The following is a 16778-nucleotide window of genomic DNA, read 5'->3' on the forward strand; positions in this document are numbered from 1 at the left end:
TTAGTGTCTCACATAATCACATTTATATGTCAGAATAATAGTTTTAAAAAATGTATTAACTATTACAAAGACATATATAAGCAATTAAAAAAATTTTTTTTATTTTTTAGTTACAATTATTACAGGTAATAAATATACGTTTGCAAATACTTGACATTTTTACCGCGTTAGAAATATTTTCAATATGACGGTTGTTAAACGACCGTTAAAACTTCCATTGTCGTATAACGCATGTAACACAGTTAACGCAATGATATTTCATAAAAAGGCACGTTTTATCGTAGTAGCAATTTCGACTGACGCTTACAGTGTAAAATGATACGCACAATGTTAACACATAAAATTTAATACGTCATTTTGGGTTCATGTAGTCTAAAAAAATTAAACATTCGGTCAAATACAACCGCTGTCACTGGCAACATTGCCAGTATAATGGAAAAAGAGACAGAGAAATGGACATGTGTGGAATGTCGGAAAAAAGATTGCAATCACTGAAAATTTTCAAATATAAAATTCTTGGTATGCAAATTCTAAATTGGACTATAACAAATGATTGAAATTTATCAAAACGTGAATTATTTAATTATTTGTTATCTGTATAGTACCTTAAAATTTGTATGATTTTATAAAATACAAAAAATATAGAAAGAGAAAAGGTATAAATTATGACAAAAATAGTGTATAATACAATTTTCATATGGAACAATGTTATTTCATTCAGACGAAGAAAAATAAAGGCAGTAGTCGATTCTGTCTGCATATTATCAAAGAAAGGTCTATGTTACGAACATTAGTAAAGAAGAAACTCAGTGTATTTGTCTGAAAACTTGCATGGGGCGATCGAGAAGTGTATGCAATTTTTTGAATCTTTGGCAAAAAGATACGATTAAATGCATTTAGTATCTGCGGTTGAAATTTTATTTTTCATGTGTTACACGCATTTCCATTCCATTGATGACCATTTTATAGAATATTTATTAGGTAATTTTGTCGATTTTCTTTTCTAATTAGTATATTAGCACCAAGCGTATAAATTATGTAATAATTGAATACATTCAGTAATTAATTATACGCGAAAAAAACGACAGAAATTACATTCTAGTTAGAGATTCGAAATTAAACTCTGAGTTCATTAATTTATTAAATTAGTGAATGTAAATTATATTTTAATTAGACCAAATTGGATTAAGATAATATTCATAATAGTTGGATTGTTCGGCGATTGTGTCTGGCAATAATAAATGTATATTATAGCTACGAAACTTTTCTCTCAATTGCTTGTAAAAGAATGCCGAAGTTTAATATCGCCCGCTTCGTTTCTCACATTGCTTATAAAAAAACAGAATTGTAGTCTACGACGAAGGGTTCGAAGGGTTCGAAGTTCAACGTTCGCTACAGTATTCCCATCTACTTAATGTTTTGTTTTTCTCGTGCTATTATACTACCGGCTACTACCGTTGAGTCCCCCTTCAACAGTAATGAATAGTACATCCGTTATATATTTTATGAACGGCACGAGAACTTTTCTCATCATCCTTGAAACTAGGAATTACATATCGATATCTTCCGTTATTGACGACGTTGGCGCGGAATAGCATACCATCGATAGAAGATCCCCTAGCTTCAAACTTTCCATCAGTTTCCCTCTACGCGCTCCTTCCTCATTTCTTCTTTTTCTACCGGTATTTCATAGAAAACAAAATAGTCCGCTTTAACGTAAACAAGGATTATAATGCACATAAGAAAAAGACTGTAATGATCCAATAATAACAAATATGTATTTTTTTTATACTACAGAAGTTACATAAACAAATGTTTGTTGAGGTATGGTCGACAATGTGCAATGTTAGCAATATAACGAATTAAGTATGTCTCTCAAGAGATTACACAAACACATTAACACACCTAATATTTTTGTTAAAATTGCAATTAATTAATTATAAATTAGTTATATATTGTGAATCGGTATAACATAGCGAAATCAACATCGAGATTAAAGAGGCAAAACCGCGATAGTAATATTGTAATTGCCATGAGTACAACGTTAAATTATTGATTCGAGCAAATATATTTTCCACGGAAAATAAATGCACACTATTCATGATGCTTTTATATATGAATTCATTCAATATTTATTTATAATATCCGATATTATCATGCATGAAAATATATTTCTTTCTGCGATTCTCTTAAATCTACTCTCAAAATTGATTGTTCGATTTGCCCGATTGGTTGATCGATTACTACGCAGTAACTAATGTTAAAAGTTATACATTAAAAGTTATACACTTAAGTATGATAATTTTTAGCGTCAAATAGAACAGTATAGAGATAATAATAGAGATAATAATTTTCTAATTTTAAAAAATTAATGATTATTAAAAGAATGATTTAAAAAATGGTAAGAATTTGCATTTACACTCATTTATGTACGCATTAAATGCGTACGTAATATTGCTTCATTTTCATATAATCTCAAGTTCTCTGATAGCAAGTAATGTGTCAAATAGATTAGAAAATCTAAGCCTCGAGCACTACGCTGCGGAAGCGCTGAGCCCAGAACGTATTTTACCAGGTTATCGTTAGCGGCGAAACAGCAGCGCGATAGTGAGATGCGCATTGTTAAAGAGCGACCGCGGTAAATTCATTACGACCCCAACTACTTGCGGTCTACCGCTTTTTGCTACAAAGTCTAGCTTAATGTTCTGCTTTGACATTTCGTTATGTAAAATTTCCTAAAATTTTCTAGAGACGTTGCACGAGGTGTTCATTACGCTACCGCGTAATAATAGAGAGTTATTTTAATATCTTGAAGCCACAGGACTACTCCTTGGCTTCAAGATATTAAATATGTTATTCCGCAGATGAAAGAATGAAAAGGAAATATTGAAACGTGTACGAAAAATATGAGACATTTATTCTTTATTTCCACAGAATGACATAAGCTGGTCTTGTTCTAAGATATTGATTTTTATTTCAGCTGTACATTATATGTACTTTTGATATGATATATTAATACTGACTTAACTCATCTTAAATTTAGCCAATATTTTACGCATATGTTAAATGTCACACATATTAAAAATCTTGCATTTAATTAGGATACATTTGAATACTTCTAACGGAAAATTTAACGTCAATCATCAGTATTTTTAGTCTAAATGGGATTTTTTATTGACCGGATTTTAAGTGACATCGTTAGCTAGTAAGAACCACTTCGAGCGAGTAAAATTAGATCTCAATTTTGACATTTAAATACATTAAATCTCGAAATTTGATTAAAATCCTCTTTTGTCTAAATCTAAATATATAATAAAATATCCGATAAGTACGCGAGAGAGAAGTGACATATTAATGGAAATTTCGACAAAAGGCAGATATACCTACATATGAGGTGGTCTGAATCGAATATATATTAGATTAAAGTATCTAATAATTTTATGAGCGACATGAGAGCACGTCTCACCGTGAATCCGATATGTACATTCTATAAATCTATACTAATCTCAAGAACTCCCATTGCATTGCGCACACGTTTTCTTTATGTCAGGTAGATAAAGTAAGTAGGTATATAGCGGAGCTCCTTTTAGAGGCATTAGTAATAGCCGTCGACATCTTGGTTATCTCCACGCGAGACGTTAAAACCTTACGCCCGAAATTATGATCCACGAAGCGTGAATAATTCCGTCTGGCCACCATTCATTCCGCGGTCGGTGTAAATTATTGCAAGGAGCGCATTAATTTCCTTTGCGAATAATTAACAACGCACCGGACAACGAAACCTTCGCGCACCTCCTACGCTTTTGCAATGGTCAGTCCTTCCGTCGGTACCCTCATACTCCGGACATCCCCCCCGCCCTTAGACTGCTCCTCCCCGCCGTCCTCCCTCGCCTCAACCTCTTGGTCGACAACTGAAATATTAATCATGACTTACACATGGTGTTCCGGGACTAGGGGCATTCTCCATCTGCATTATTAAGTGACCCCGCGCACGAGTTACGCTAGGTAGGCTCAGCCCTTATTCCGCAAAACGAATATGGATGTGCGGTTCGCGTTGTTATTATTCCAATGTGAAGGTCGGTTGCAGTATACAATATTTTGTCGATGCTCACCGAGCAGATCGTGTAATCGTTGCTTTCCTTCGCGAACAAACATTCTGCTGTAATATGAGATGCACAAGCATATAGCTTACAGGTAACACTTGAATGAAATTAATTTACATGCACGCGTACGGAGTAAAATCGGTGTTTAAATGATACGAAAGTTATAGTATAGATTTAAAAAAAGTCGTAAAGGATATTAATTGTATTTGTACTAATACATAAAAATCTGACATTTATCTAATAATATGTTATTCAATCTTTATATAATTTATGAATTAAATCTTAATTAAACCATATTTCTCGGTTTCTTTATGAATGTACAAATAGATTTAAAACGAAAGTAATAAATAGCGACGTTCCAACTCGATCCTGCCGTCTCTTTTACGTGAAAATAAAATTGTTATTCTTGTATTCCCAAAGGTTCGCGCGGAAAAATGAAAGTTCATTAAAACCAGCATGGTTTATCGGCTTTTCGCTCGGATTTCTCGGGCCTCTGGAGTGTTCTCGTTCTAGGAAGCGATTTATATCTCTTTTTCTTTTTTTCCAGCGCAACGATACCAACGAGATAGTAGCGCAGACATACTCGAGTATTTCGATATCACATAACGTTTGCTCGATACTCGTGAGTTACACTCCGCTCCGAATCCATTTGGATGGCGGTAATGCACGTTAAACGTCGTAAAATTATCTCGATATAATTGTTCGCCTTAAATAACGACAGTTGCGTCGGTAGTTGAGCGCCCCGACGCAATGCGTTTCCTTTCAGAAATTAATTCAGTATTTCGAAGGACTGTTCCGACATCAAAGCGAGCAATAATAGGAGTGCTGCTTCTGGTGAGGTATGCGACGGCAGAAGTGGGCACGGTGGCTATAAGTGACAAACCGACTCGCGAATAATAGGGGACGACAATGCGGCAGACGATATCGGTATAGATTTGCATCTGGAAACAATTTGCCCGCACGTAGAACGCGTATCGTTATAATTGAATATCTTGATTAATGCGTAGCAACGGTCTAGATAATCCTCACGTTGATATTGATTCACTACTCCAACTATTATATAGTATATTCGTGTTGTGTGTGTATAATACATTGATATTGAAAGTATAATATTAATTTAAAGTAGATTATATGATATATTAGCGAACGTTCTCAAGAGAGAAAAATATTTCTCTCTCTCTCTCTCTCTTTCTCTCTCACTGTGATTTGATGTAAAGTGACAGTTAGGAAAAGTAAAGTTTATGTCATTAACGTCATTAGTGTAATTGTCATACGAAGATATTACAAAATCACAAATACACCTCTATGAACGATCCACAACAGCTTTCCTAGCATTAAATCCCACCACGCGACACAATTAAGTTACACCTGCGCGCGTCACTTTTCTCTCTCTCTCTCGTGCACCGCTGTCTTCCACGGATTCGATCCAGACGACAGAGGATGGCAAACTGCTAATAGGAGGGGAGTTTTAAATGCGCGTAACGTAATAACGCGTGCATTAGGCGACTACTATGGCGTCGGTGGCGTCTGCGGCGGCGACAACGATAGTAGACCCATTCTCCGTAAGGGGTAGTTTGCCTGACAACTCGATTATACGATACTGCAGGGCTGAGTGGCAAGTGGTGATATATGGTACGCATATATATACGCTGGGCTTGCCTCTGAAGTCACTTAAAATAATGAGAAACCCAGTATCGGGTACCACGCTTGTTTCCCACCCTTTTTTTCTTTTTCTTTTCTTCATCGGCGACATTTATCCGCTAGTATCGGGTAAGTGCGACAGAGTGGCGAACTGGTCTGCTCTGCGAAACTTTGAAACCCGCTAGTCTTCACGCGCACGTCGTTCACGCGTAATCGACGATCGTTTAGTTTAGATAATCAACCGAAAAGCTTTAGGACATACAGCCGATGTTCGATTTGCGCTTAATGACACTATTGGTAGGACTGTTACGGAATATACAATTTTACATTTGCGAGGCATATAAGCAATTTTAGATATTGAGTGGTCATATTGCATTTCTCGCTCTGCAGCTTTGCGAACGCACATGGTATCGGTCGATTTTCGGATAGACATCCAGATATTTGCATTGAGTCCCGAAACGTAATAACGCGTTTCATTAAATCACATATATAGATCGTTAGCCATTATTAATCGCTTGCAGCGCTGTTTGACACTCGATCTCGGTTTCTCTTGTAATCAAATACGCGATACTGTTAGATATTCATTATTGTACTATCATACTGTGTCAATAGCTAAATTATTAGTTACTTTAGCAACCGTTCTGTAAATGTCAAATCTCGTATGCAGCAAATGCAATATCGAGATAATTATCTTCTCAGAAAGTATACCGTTTTCCTTTCTAATTGTTATTTCATCAGAAAAGTACGATCGGGCAATTATGTACGCGCAACAGCAATTTACAACGATCGATAAAAACAATAATTTGCAAAAAAAAACCCGATAACTCCAAATGTGTACATAGCACATATATGCGCGTATATCGCGTTTCTATCGCATCTGAATAAAAAGCTTGATTACGCAGTAATAATAAGCACCAGGAAACATCATTTTCAGTAGATCAAGGGGGATGATTCTCTCGTTAAGATAACTTTACCTCCGGCATGTTTATTTTGCCGATGAGAAGTCGCATCTAACGTAAAACGAGAGTGATATTTACGGCAGGGTCGCCCGTCGGTACGTAATCCTGAAACGAGCTCTATGATCAAGCGTTGCAGCATAGGAGGAAAAGGAGTTGGTAAGAGGAGATACGTATCCAGTTCGTAATTTATGTGTAGTTAGTAATTTGGCTGTTGCGTCAACAGCAATGGCAATGGCCAAACGTTGTAACGTTACTATCATTACTGGGATTATATTTTACATAGTTATAATTTCATATACCGGATAATATTCACACAATTTTAATATTTCAAGACTAACGTATACGTTACTATAAATATTTAATGATTTATTGAGAAATAAAAATTTCTAAAAAAATAACAATGATTCATATAGCACCCCTTTATTGTTTTTATTCATTGATATTATGATTATGAGAATATTAAAAGTTTTCCATTTCTCTCTTGAATGCATGCTAGTATGGCTAAACGTTGACTTGCACTACTTCGTCTTCCGTTACAGGTATTTAGTCTTAATGGTGGATCGATAAGTGACATTAGTATTACTAAATATTGATGCTGAGCAAATATTTTAAATAGACGTTGTTTTTGCGCGAATAATCGGGTATTATTATGTTATAGTTATGAGTTATAATTACACACCTAACATGACGGCGGTGTTAAAGACGGGACAACAGGTACCATTATTGCGTGATAGGAGATTAGGAAGTAGGGGAAGGATTTGTACGAAAATTTATTGGTTATGTACATATACATGTACATATGTACTGGCACAGCGTGCTGGACTATGTTGCGGCGCCGCCTGATATAGGATATAGAAGCGAGAACATTCAGTCAAGCACACAAGCCCGTATCCTGGTACTTATGGTCATGTAGGCCTACCTTACATACCTCTTCAATCTTGGTTCTATATTATGCGAATATTACCGAATCCCTGGTCACGTGACGTTAACATTTGGTACACAGTATCAAATTATATATTATATTTACATTGTACATTATAATTATTTTACATAGATACGATTTTATAACATAAAACCGCTATACGATTTTAATTATACTGCGATATATACTTAGAAGAATATAATATTAAAAAAAAATAAATTACAAGTCTGGTTTAAAAACATAATTTATGTAACAAACAAAGTTTGAGAACTGTATATATTTTAACAACATGCATAATCTTAATAAGCTTAAATTTTGATGCTTAGACACACAAATAAGCTGAAATTTTGTTCGTAAATAAAAATCAAATATATATGTATAAAAGATATCTTTGTAGAAGTATTATATCGATTCCGTTTTCTAGTTTTAAATAAATTAAGTAATGATTTTTAGAATGGTCGAAGATATATAAATCTTCAAAATAAACTTTTGAGTATTAATGATTGCAAACTTACATCAAATATACTTTGCGATGCAAAGTAATTTTGTTAATGCAAATTTACGTTGTCTACAAACGCGTTAGCGACCTTTCTCAACCGTCGGCAGTAGGTTCATCGAGACAAGATTTATTAGAATTTATCAGAATATTCACGCGCGCGCTACGTTACGCAATTGGTGCGACAGGAATTCGATCCGCTGCATTTTAATGAACCATTTGTCGGCAATAGAGTGATTTAAATGGATTGACTGTCTGTAACGTAATTATTCAAGCGATCGCTCGAAGAGAGCGCCATCCCACCCCCTCGTAATTTGACGTTCAAAACGATTCCCAGACATGTGAATTTCGATCATGCGATCCGACATCTTCGAATTATTCATTCCTTCTGATAGCTACGACGCTCGCTAGTGTGTAAGTTTCTGACGTGATAGAATAAGTGGAAACGGTAGACCGTTGCTTTCTTTCTCGACGAAACTTTCGCATTACGTTCTAATGATTGTTGCTTTAACCCATTTTCTGGGCCCGCTACGAGAACTCCAGATATCTAATCCCGTACGTTAGTGTCTTAGAGTTTCCAACTCCCACATATATGCCGTTACACTCGAATAAGGATTCCATTATATAATCTTTGTTCACATACCTAAAACTTCTAATAACATTCGCGTAAAGATAGCAACTCGGGGAAAATTAGCAGTATACTATCAAATCAATTCTGTTTCAATTTGTTTTTTATTCAAAATATCTGAGAAAATGCTTTCAAAACTTAGATGCTCAAAACTTATTAATCTATTTTATCATATAATGTACAGAAATAACATTACATTTTTCGTCCGTCGCAGCAAACTACGTTTTTTTTTTTTTGTCAAGATTTCGTTATCCTCAAACTATAATGACTTGATTATTTTTAAAAATTCGAATTCCAAACTAATCCTTCTATCCGATATATCTCGCGTGTACCATACGATTACTTCACTGAAACTTCCATCTGACCATTAAAAATTTATCCATGGCTTAACCTCATCTTCTGAAATCCTTGAGAATACATCGGGTAGCTAAGAGTCCGTGGTATGTAGTAACTTGAAAATGCTCGGAGGCCAGATGGAGAGCTCGAGCGCGGTTAGAAGATCTCGAGTCTTAGCTGGGAAAGCAGTCGGCTTTTAGTTCTCGTTACCGCCCCCATTAATACTAAGAACACACTTTGCTATGATATCTTTGAATTTGTTTTATTCATTTCGGTCATGACACTCTCCCTCGACCAGCAGCTATATCCGCGAAACGTAACGATGTGTAGTACAGTGTTCTGTAAATATTTGACATAAATATAAATCGATGATGTGACTCCACGTGATTGCAACCTCGAGATTTACGCTGCGTCGGCTTATAAACGACAGTAACGCACGCGTCGCTTTTGATCGATTACGCAATGTATCGATTATGGAATTTATTCCGGAGAGGGGGAGAGAGGGAGAGGGGAGGAGAAAAGGCAGTTCGAAATATGGAACAATAGACACATATGAATCAATGTATCAATATCCATATATTTAATAACGTATAAACGTATATTTGATTAACGCGAATGAAACGGCCCGATAAACAGATAGGCGGGCATTCGCGTAATAATCCCGTAGACTGCCATTGTATTTATTTCGCCGTACCAAATTACCAATTTATATAATCTCTTGGGGATAATACACGTAGCGCCGTTATACGGTGTCATCGTATACGCGAGATTTCTGCACACATCGCCATTTCGGGGGACAACATTTTCCGGAAGGTAGTAAAGCGTGATATGAACCGTTGCTGGTGTAATGAACTGGCAATATAATGTCTAGGCCGGCTCAGTCCAGACTAACCTGGAGACAGACCCTACGACTGGACATCAATATATTGATGACTGTGCGGACGGAGATTAAGAGCTGCCATCCATATCGACGCGCTTGGGCCCTCTTGTAACGTGACACATCGGATACCATTAATAAAGAGACGGTACTTTCCTTCGCGTCTGACGAAGAGCTATAATAGGTATTTTGATCCGAGCTAAGAAGGCATGGGAAAGGAGGAGATCTCTTTTCATTATATCATAGAGATGATAATGTCGTGACACATATATCCCTGTTAGGGAGTATCTACAAGAAAGATAAGTGTGAGTGTGATTTTAGAAAACATGTTTTGGAACTATTAACTTACTGTTTTGTTGTGATGTTTGATTTTTTGAGCGTGATTCTTTCCGCAATGGTTCATTATCGACAACACATTGTCAAAGAAACGATTAAAACTCGGATTAAAATCTATCGTGCGGCGCTGAGTTATATAACAACATAACGAATAAACCTTTTGATTGCTTTTCCATCATTAATTATGACAAATGTTACTAACGGACAAAAATAGATTAATTAACGACGAGATTTGAAACGTGACCACGCGACTATTCTTTCAAGAACGGAAAACATTGGAGATTGCATTGTCGTGGAAAACTGTATAATATCGATTCACAATAAAGTGCGTATCAAATAGGCGGACGAGAGGATGGTATGCGGAAACGGAATGGGACAAACAGGAGAAGCTGCGGGCTAGTAAAGGCGAGTCATTACGTTGTCGGTACATCGCCTCTTTCGATACATTTCGAGTGCGGTTACGTGACACTGCGCTGTACCCACCGAGTCGAGTGGTAGATGGGCTCGAGAGAGAAGGGGTCGAGCGCAGATACGGGGCAGAGGAAATGGGAGAATAGGGATGAAAATGGGGTAGGACGACGTGGGATCAATGCGGAGAGGCAGCGCGGTAATCGGCAGCAAGTGAATTGGAACAAATGCAGACAGACGTGAGGTGGACTGCTAGACTCTCCCTCACTCTCTCTCTTTCTCTCTCGCTTGATACCGCAACCAAGAAATATAGTATAAACCGGACTATCGCTATTAATTGAGTTCGTCCCTATCGTCGATGCGCGCAACGTCCCCTACTTTGTTCAACCTCAAGACGAATCGATGAAACATGGGAATGGAGAAACGACGAGGGAGATGATGAAGTAGATATTAGGGGAGCAGATAACGGAATACCATATGAGACAACTTATCCGGACTTATTGCATTATTCTTTCCGACCCACTTCGTTGTGCCGTCGTTAGAGCTAGAGTGTGTTTTTTAAAAGTATATTTATATATTGATACGATCAATTGTACGAGACAGCTTCGAGACGTAACGCGCGTTGCTTTCTGTACATAGTGCATGCGTCTATGAAAATTATTATTCGTGAATTAAGTTTCATTTACTTTTCAAAGTGCTCACACCCATTATATTAGGTATTATATTAGAAGGAGGTTGCCGGCGCGCGCGGCAATCTTGATTTTGGTCTTCGAACGTAATATCCGGCAGTGCTTGTAGACGACGCGAGGAAGTAAAACTAATTTCGTAAATCCTTTAATCTACGCGTTTGGTGGAAAGCCGAGGCGAGATTAAGGGAAGCGGACTGAATGGGCGAGCTCCTGGGTGTTTGATGGAATATGATGAACGAGGCACGTAAAACTTGGTTATTGGTATACCAGATCAAATAGAGGAAAAAGAAGCAACTTTAGTTTGACGCACTGCAATTAAAGCAGTTGCGAAAGTCACGACACGCAATTGGACTTAATAATGGGATAGTTGATAACGTTCCTTGTTATATTTACACGTTGCATGCATTCGTGCGCAAAATCTGACATTAAATTCCCGCAGTTCTTATTCAGGGACGCGATTCTTATTAAGTTTAGAGATTTTTCCTGTGTTAAGACTCTTTCAATTCAAAATTGAACATATAGGTTAATGGAGTTACCAGAACGAGAGAGTATTTACTAAAATACTGAGATCGCCTTTATATAACAAGGTTATTATTTTGCTAAAGATTTTTGTTTATTATCCGGTGATATCTTTTATAAAGATATCAATTGTTATTAATATTCAATAGAAATCTGTATCTATAATCTGTATTGTATTTGTCATGAAATTAATTACATGTATGATTTAATAACACATTTTATGTTTATATATGAATATTGTTAAGCGTTAAATGAAGATACTTTACTATAGCAAAACAAGTTATAAAGCGTGTCAAAATACTCTAAAATTGCATCTCTCGATCGAAAAATCATTATATCGAATAAATATTATAATATTATATATTGTCATTGAATTCGTCCATGAAAACAGGATCAACTGTAAATCAAAAGTAGATATCGATGAGAAAAATCAACAACGAGACAATGATTGTTGGCAGAATCACGTTTTTTTGGTATAGATTCGGACGATTGCAAATATACACGAGTATCGTTTCGTTGAATATAACAAACATGGGATTGTATCGCAGATTTACAACATGCACCGAATATAAATGCAATGCACATCAGCAAGTTTCTGTTTTCTTGTTAGTTTATTCGTTAGTATATACGCTACTTTATGTTGAAGGCAACGTAAATTTAAAATCAACAAATTAAGAAGTATCTTTAAACACAAATAACGAAGTTATCTAACAATAAGTATCTTTCCCTTTTTTTTTAATACAATGGGGGTGTTTTGCTAAGCTTTTTGTATAGAAAGAGCTTATACAATAAAGAATGAAACTTACTGCCATACTGTTGCGCCAAAATGGAGGCAAAGACCTGACCAGGGCTACGAGCGCCTCTTGCAACGGATGAACTCGACACGGGCCCCACTGCGTGACGTGCGTTATCTTCATCATCGCTACTGGATTGGGCACTGGCTCCATAACCGCGCCGTTCTCTCCATTCCAGGGACCGCTGACGGCGCAGCCCACGGCCCCCATTTGCATGGCCGCGGCCCAACGTGCCCTCGCTGTCCATCACTGCAGCATCTGTAACAAGTGATTGATAATTTATACAACGATCGGAGCACATAATAAGTCTTACAAAAAGCTTTTCTTGTAAATTTTATTATTTGCATATAGGAAATATCTCTTTTATGATTTGAGGTAGATTTTTAAGAGATATTGAAGTCAATTCCGTGTTCGAAGCAATTACAATGTACAAGAGAGGCATACTAAATCCTGCTTTTAGCGTCTGTCTGCACGTCGCAGAGAAAATCTTAAGATTTGTATGAGAATGCCAAATGGCGAGTCAAACATAACACGAAAATTGTTGCGTGGAATAATAATGATGCCATTACGTGGAGCGTCGATGGTACGTCAACGTCGAACAACAGCGACTCATTAGGCATTCACGGCCGTTACTCGGAATCATTCAGGGCCGAACGAAATCGAATTGCATACTCGATATTTGTTGATATTCAATGCAGATAATTCTAGCTTGGATGCTGACAGGTTTGTTTATGTCTGGGATATAGAATATATTAATATACATTATCAGTCCTAATATGTAAAGGAGATAACGTTCTTCTCTGGTTTCAATAATATTTCGAGTAACAAAGCGTTAAAAAGTTTTTGGACTTACTTGGTAGACGAGAGCAAAACGAAAACGTTACATATGTAACATATTTTACATGTCTCGATTAATTACCAACTATTCGAAGTAAATTTATTATATTTCTTAAATTCGTTTTTTGATTCTGATGATATAATTGATAAAGACCCACCATTAATGTTAATAAATATTTTATATTCGTTATGCAGTCGTTGCAATAGTAAGCGACCTTAGATTTTCGTAGAATTTCCTTGTTGACCTTCCTTCAAATAGAGACCTCTGTAGATCGATAAGATCTTGAATGTGTATGGTGGTAGATAATTGAGTGGTGGATGCCTCTCGAAATTCCCATGGAGACGTCCTCGCTCGCTGTTGCTCTCCCTTGATTGCAGGAACCGCTGATTGATGCTCCGAGGGAGAACCGAACAGTGATGTCTTAAGATCTCTCACTGTTCCTTGGACTATGAAATTTCAGTTTAGGTCTGGTATCACAAATGGGATGGCCGTGTTACGTTTTCGGTCACGTATTCGAAGAACGGATTTAATGCTAATCCATTGTCATTGTCGGCACGCAAAGATAGCTCGTCGATCATATTTGCACGATTAATGATACGTAATAATTGTGGACTTCCAAACGTGATATAAATGTGAATATAGCAAAAACAATCTCATGAAGCGCACACGATCCCGTTTCAATAAAAGAAAATAAATACGGCCGTTTACCGATGGCTGTATCCGATAGAATTGGTCAGGGAATTTGCTCGGCAAATATTATATGAAAATTGAATGAGATGGAAGTAAATTAAATTCTGTATACGTGGCAAACACACACACACAAGCTATGCCAGATCGATTTTGTAAAAGTACAATAATGGTTGTAATGTATACGTCATAAATTTATAATTCGTATTTGATAAACAACGCTTTCGTGCACACGTTTTTAAAAATAATTCGGCAATCGTCATAATATTCAAATACTGTAGAGGAAACCGTGTTACAGAATGACGAGCTATATCCAGCCATAATTCAAAATCGGCGGGAAGGGGGGAGGGGGAGAGGGGAGTTAAACGAGACGGTTCATATAACCACGAGCATATCGGCGTGAATTCCCAGAAATTTGCAACCGTGAAATTTATGGGGAGACATCCTGCGGTGTCGGGCGTCACGTTAATAAATCTCAATGCGTCGCAAAGCCGGGCGGGGGATAAACCGTACTTGGGAGGTGCGCCCCCTTATGCATCTCGCCGTGCATCTCTCACAGCCACTTTTCTCACTTGCCTCAATAGTAGCTAACAGGTCGCATCCTCTACACACGAGGGCACTTTACGATGTTTTGTTTTGTCGGCCCTTCGCATCCTCGCCTCCTTCGTTCGCGTAAGTGTGTCGAGAATATGGGCGACTTGTCAAACCGTAAGTGAATCGGAAATCTTCCGTGGTGCGAGTCGAGTTAACGAAGAACCCGCAAGCGCAGTCGAGTGCCTCTTTCCGAGCAAAGCGAGAGGAACGTTAAGGGACGATCGTCTGTCAATCTTCGTGATTTCATATTATTGACTGATATTTTTCATAACCCCAATTCTCTCTCTCTTAACTAAGCAGCACTAAAACAATTTGAATGTGTGATAGCGTGAAGTGATACTTTATATCAATTTTATTGTATCAATTTGACGTTCACATCCTGTTCTCTTTATCTGACTTGGATATTGGCTTGTTCCTGCGCAACAAATTTTATTTTACCTATTAACCAATAAACAACAGAAGAACGAACCAGAATATCAAAACAAATTTAATAAAATTCCAGTTTTAAAAATATAACAATGATAACTATATATTTCGGTTATTTATTTATTTTATTATATTAATCGAAGGAAATACAATATCAAGGTCTGAAAATTGTTGGCCTTGTGGTTATATATTTTATTACGTATTTTAAATCTCACACTTGTTATTATATAAATATTTAATTTTTGTTATACGTCTTTTTAGGACGTTTTATGAACTGTGTAAAAATTTTTACACCATTTAATCTCGATACGATCGATTATAGTTATATCACTTCAGCGATAGTCTTGAACAAGCCCGTTTTGAAATTAGTTTCACGAATAAACGATCGAGGAATAATTTTCAATTTATGTGCGCGATTATAGTAACGTTCAAGGTGTAGTTTTTTCATGCCGTCGTAACAGAGGAAAAATTCCATGGTGGAAAAAATAGATAATGTAGCATTGTATACCTCCTCCAATATTACACACTGTACTGTCTATTTCACGGTTGCGAACGGCATTTCGTCGTTTTAATAGAAAATTTTTACAAGGGATCGTAAACATAAAGTAGACCATACAGCCGTAGGGAGCTCTTATTGCTATAACTTATAACACGTAGCTGATAATATAATGGGTCTGTACGATATAAAGTGCTTCGCGAAGAGGGCTGTCGGGGATTTGCTGACTGCAAGTATGACTTTGCCATTATCACACACTGCCGTTTTTAACATAAAAAATTTAATATAAAAACTTTCGCAGAAAGAAAAGATGAACTGTTTTTTTTTTTTAAGACATATTAACCTAATGATTAATTTTAATCTTCTAGTAAAAACATTAGGCAAAAATAAAATCGTCTTAGTATAAAATTAAATATAATTAAATTTGGAAAAGTTTTGTGTGATAAAGATAATAGGGAAAGCTTGCAAGAAAAGGTTAAACGTTACGTAAAGTCTTTCTCTTATCACGTATTGCGAGTTATCATGGTTAATAAGATTGTTGCGGAGATGTTCCAGCGAGTAAGGCAAAGTTGGTGCCAAAAATCATAATCTTATGAGGGAACGCGGTGCAATCTCGGGAAAATTCGTTGGCTGCATCCGACGTCAGATATAGGACAAGCATTAGGGTAGAAGTTCTTAATATTGAGGCATGTCGCACGTGTTTATTATTGCCAAGAAAGAATTCCCCGTTTCCACTTGTGTAATAATAAGTCAACGTAAACGCGAAAGTTTTTCCGTCATTTCTCAACGACAATACCAAATTGTTCTTGTGAAAATAGACGAAAGTATGCAGTGCTTGGTTTTTACGCGCATCGTTTATCGTATTAAATAAACGAAAAACTTTGTTCGCACGGGGGGAAACGCGAAACGCACGTCAGATTTCACCCTACTCGGTGGCACACCCGCGATATTCGTAACTCCGTAAATATAAATCAGTCTGCGCGTGTCGTAACCTCTTAGAAGGGGTTAAAAATCCTCAGCCACACGTAT

The 16778-nt window shown here is 36.7% G+C and overlaps 1 protein-coding gene across 6 annotated transcripts in view; it reads right to left on the reverse strand.

The window, feature by feature from the left end:
* The window catches only part of LOC112463596 (teneurin-a), a 332312-nt gene that overhangs the window by 282282 nt on the left and 33252 nt on the right, over nucleotides 1–16778 (reverse strand). For all 6 annotated transcript variants that reach the window (XM_025030073.1, XM_025030099.1, XM_025030082.1 and 3 more), the window contains one exon: nucleotides 12721–12966. In XM_025030073.1, the coding sequence (XP_024885841.1) occupies nucleotides 12721–12955 (235 nt within the window). In that variant the 5' untranslated portion in view covers nucleotides 12956–12966. The remainder of the gene's footprint in view (nucleotides 1–12720; nucleotides 12967–16778) is intronic.

The sequence above is a fragment of the Temnothorax curvispinosus genome, unplaced genomic scaffold (assembly GCF_003070985.1).
Source record: "Temnothorax curvispinosus isolate PA1 unplaced genomic scaffold, ASM307098v1 QBEX01001437.1, whole genome shotgun sequence".
Classification (NCBI taxonomy): Eukaryota; Metazoa; Arthropoda; class Insecta; order Hymenoptera; family Formicidae; genus Temnothorax; species Temnothorax curvispinosus.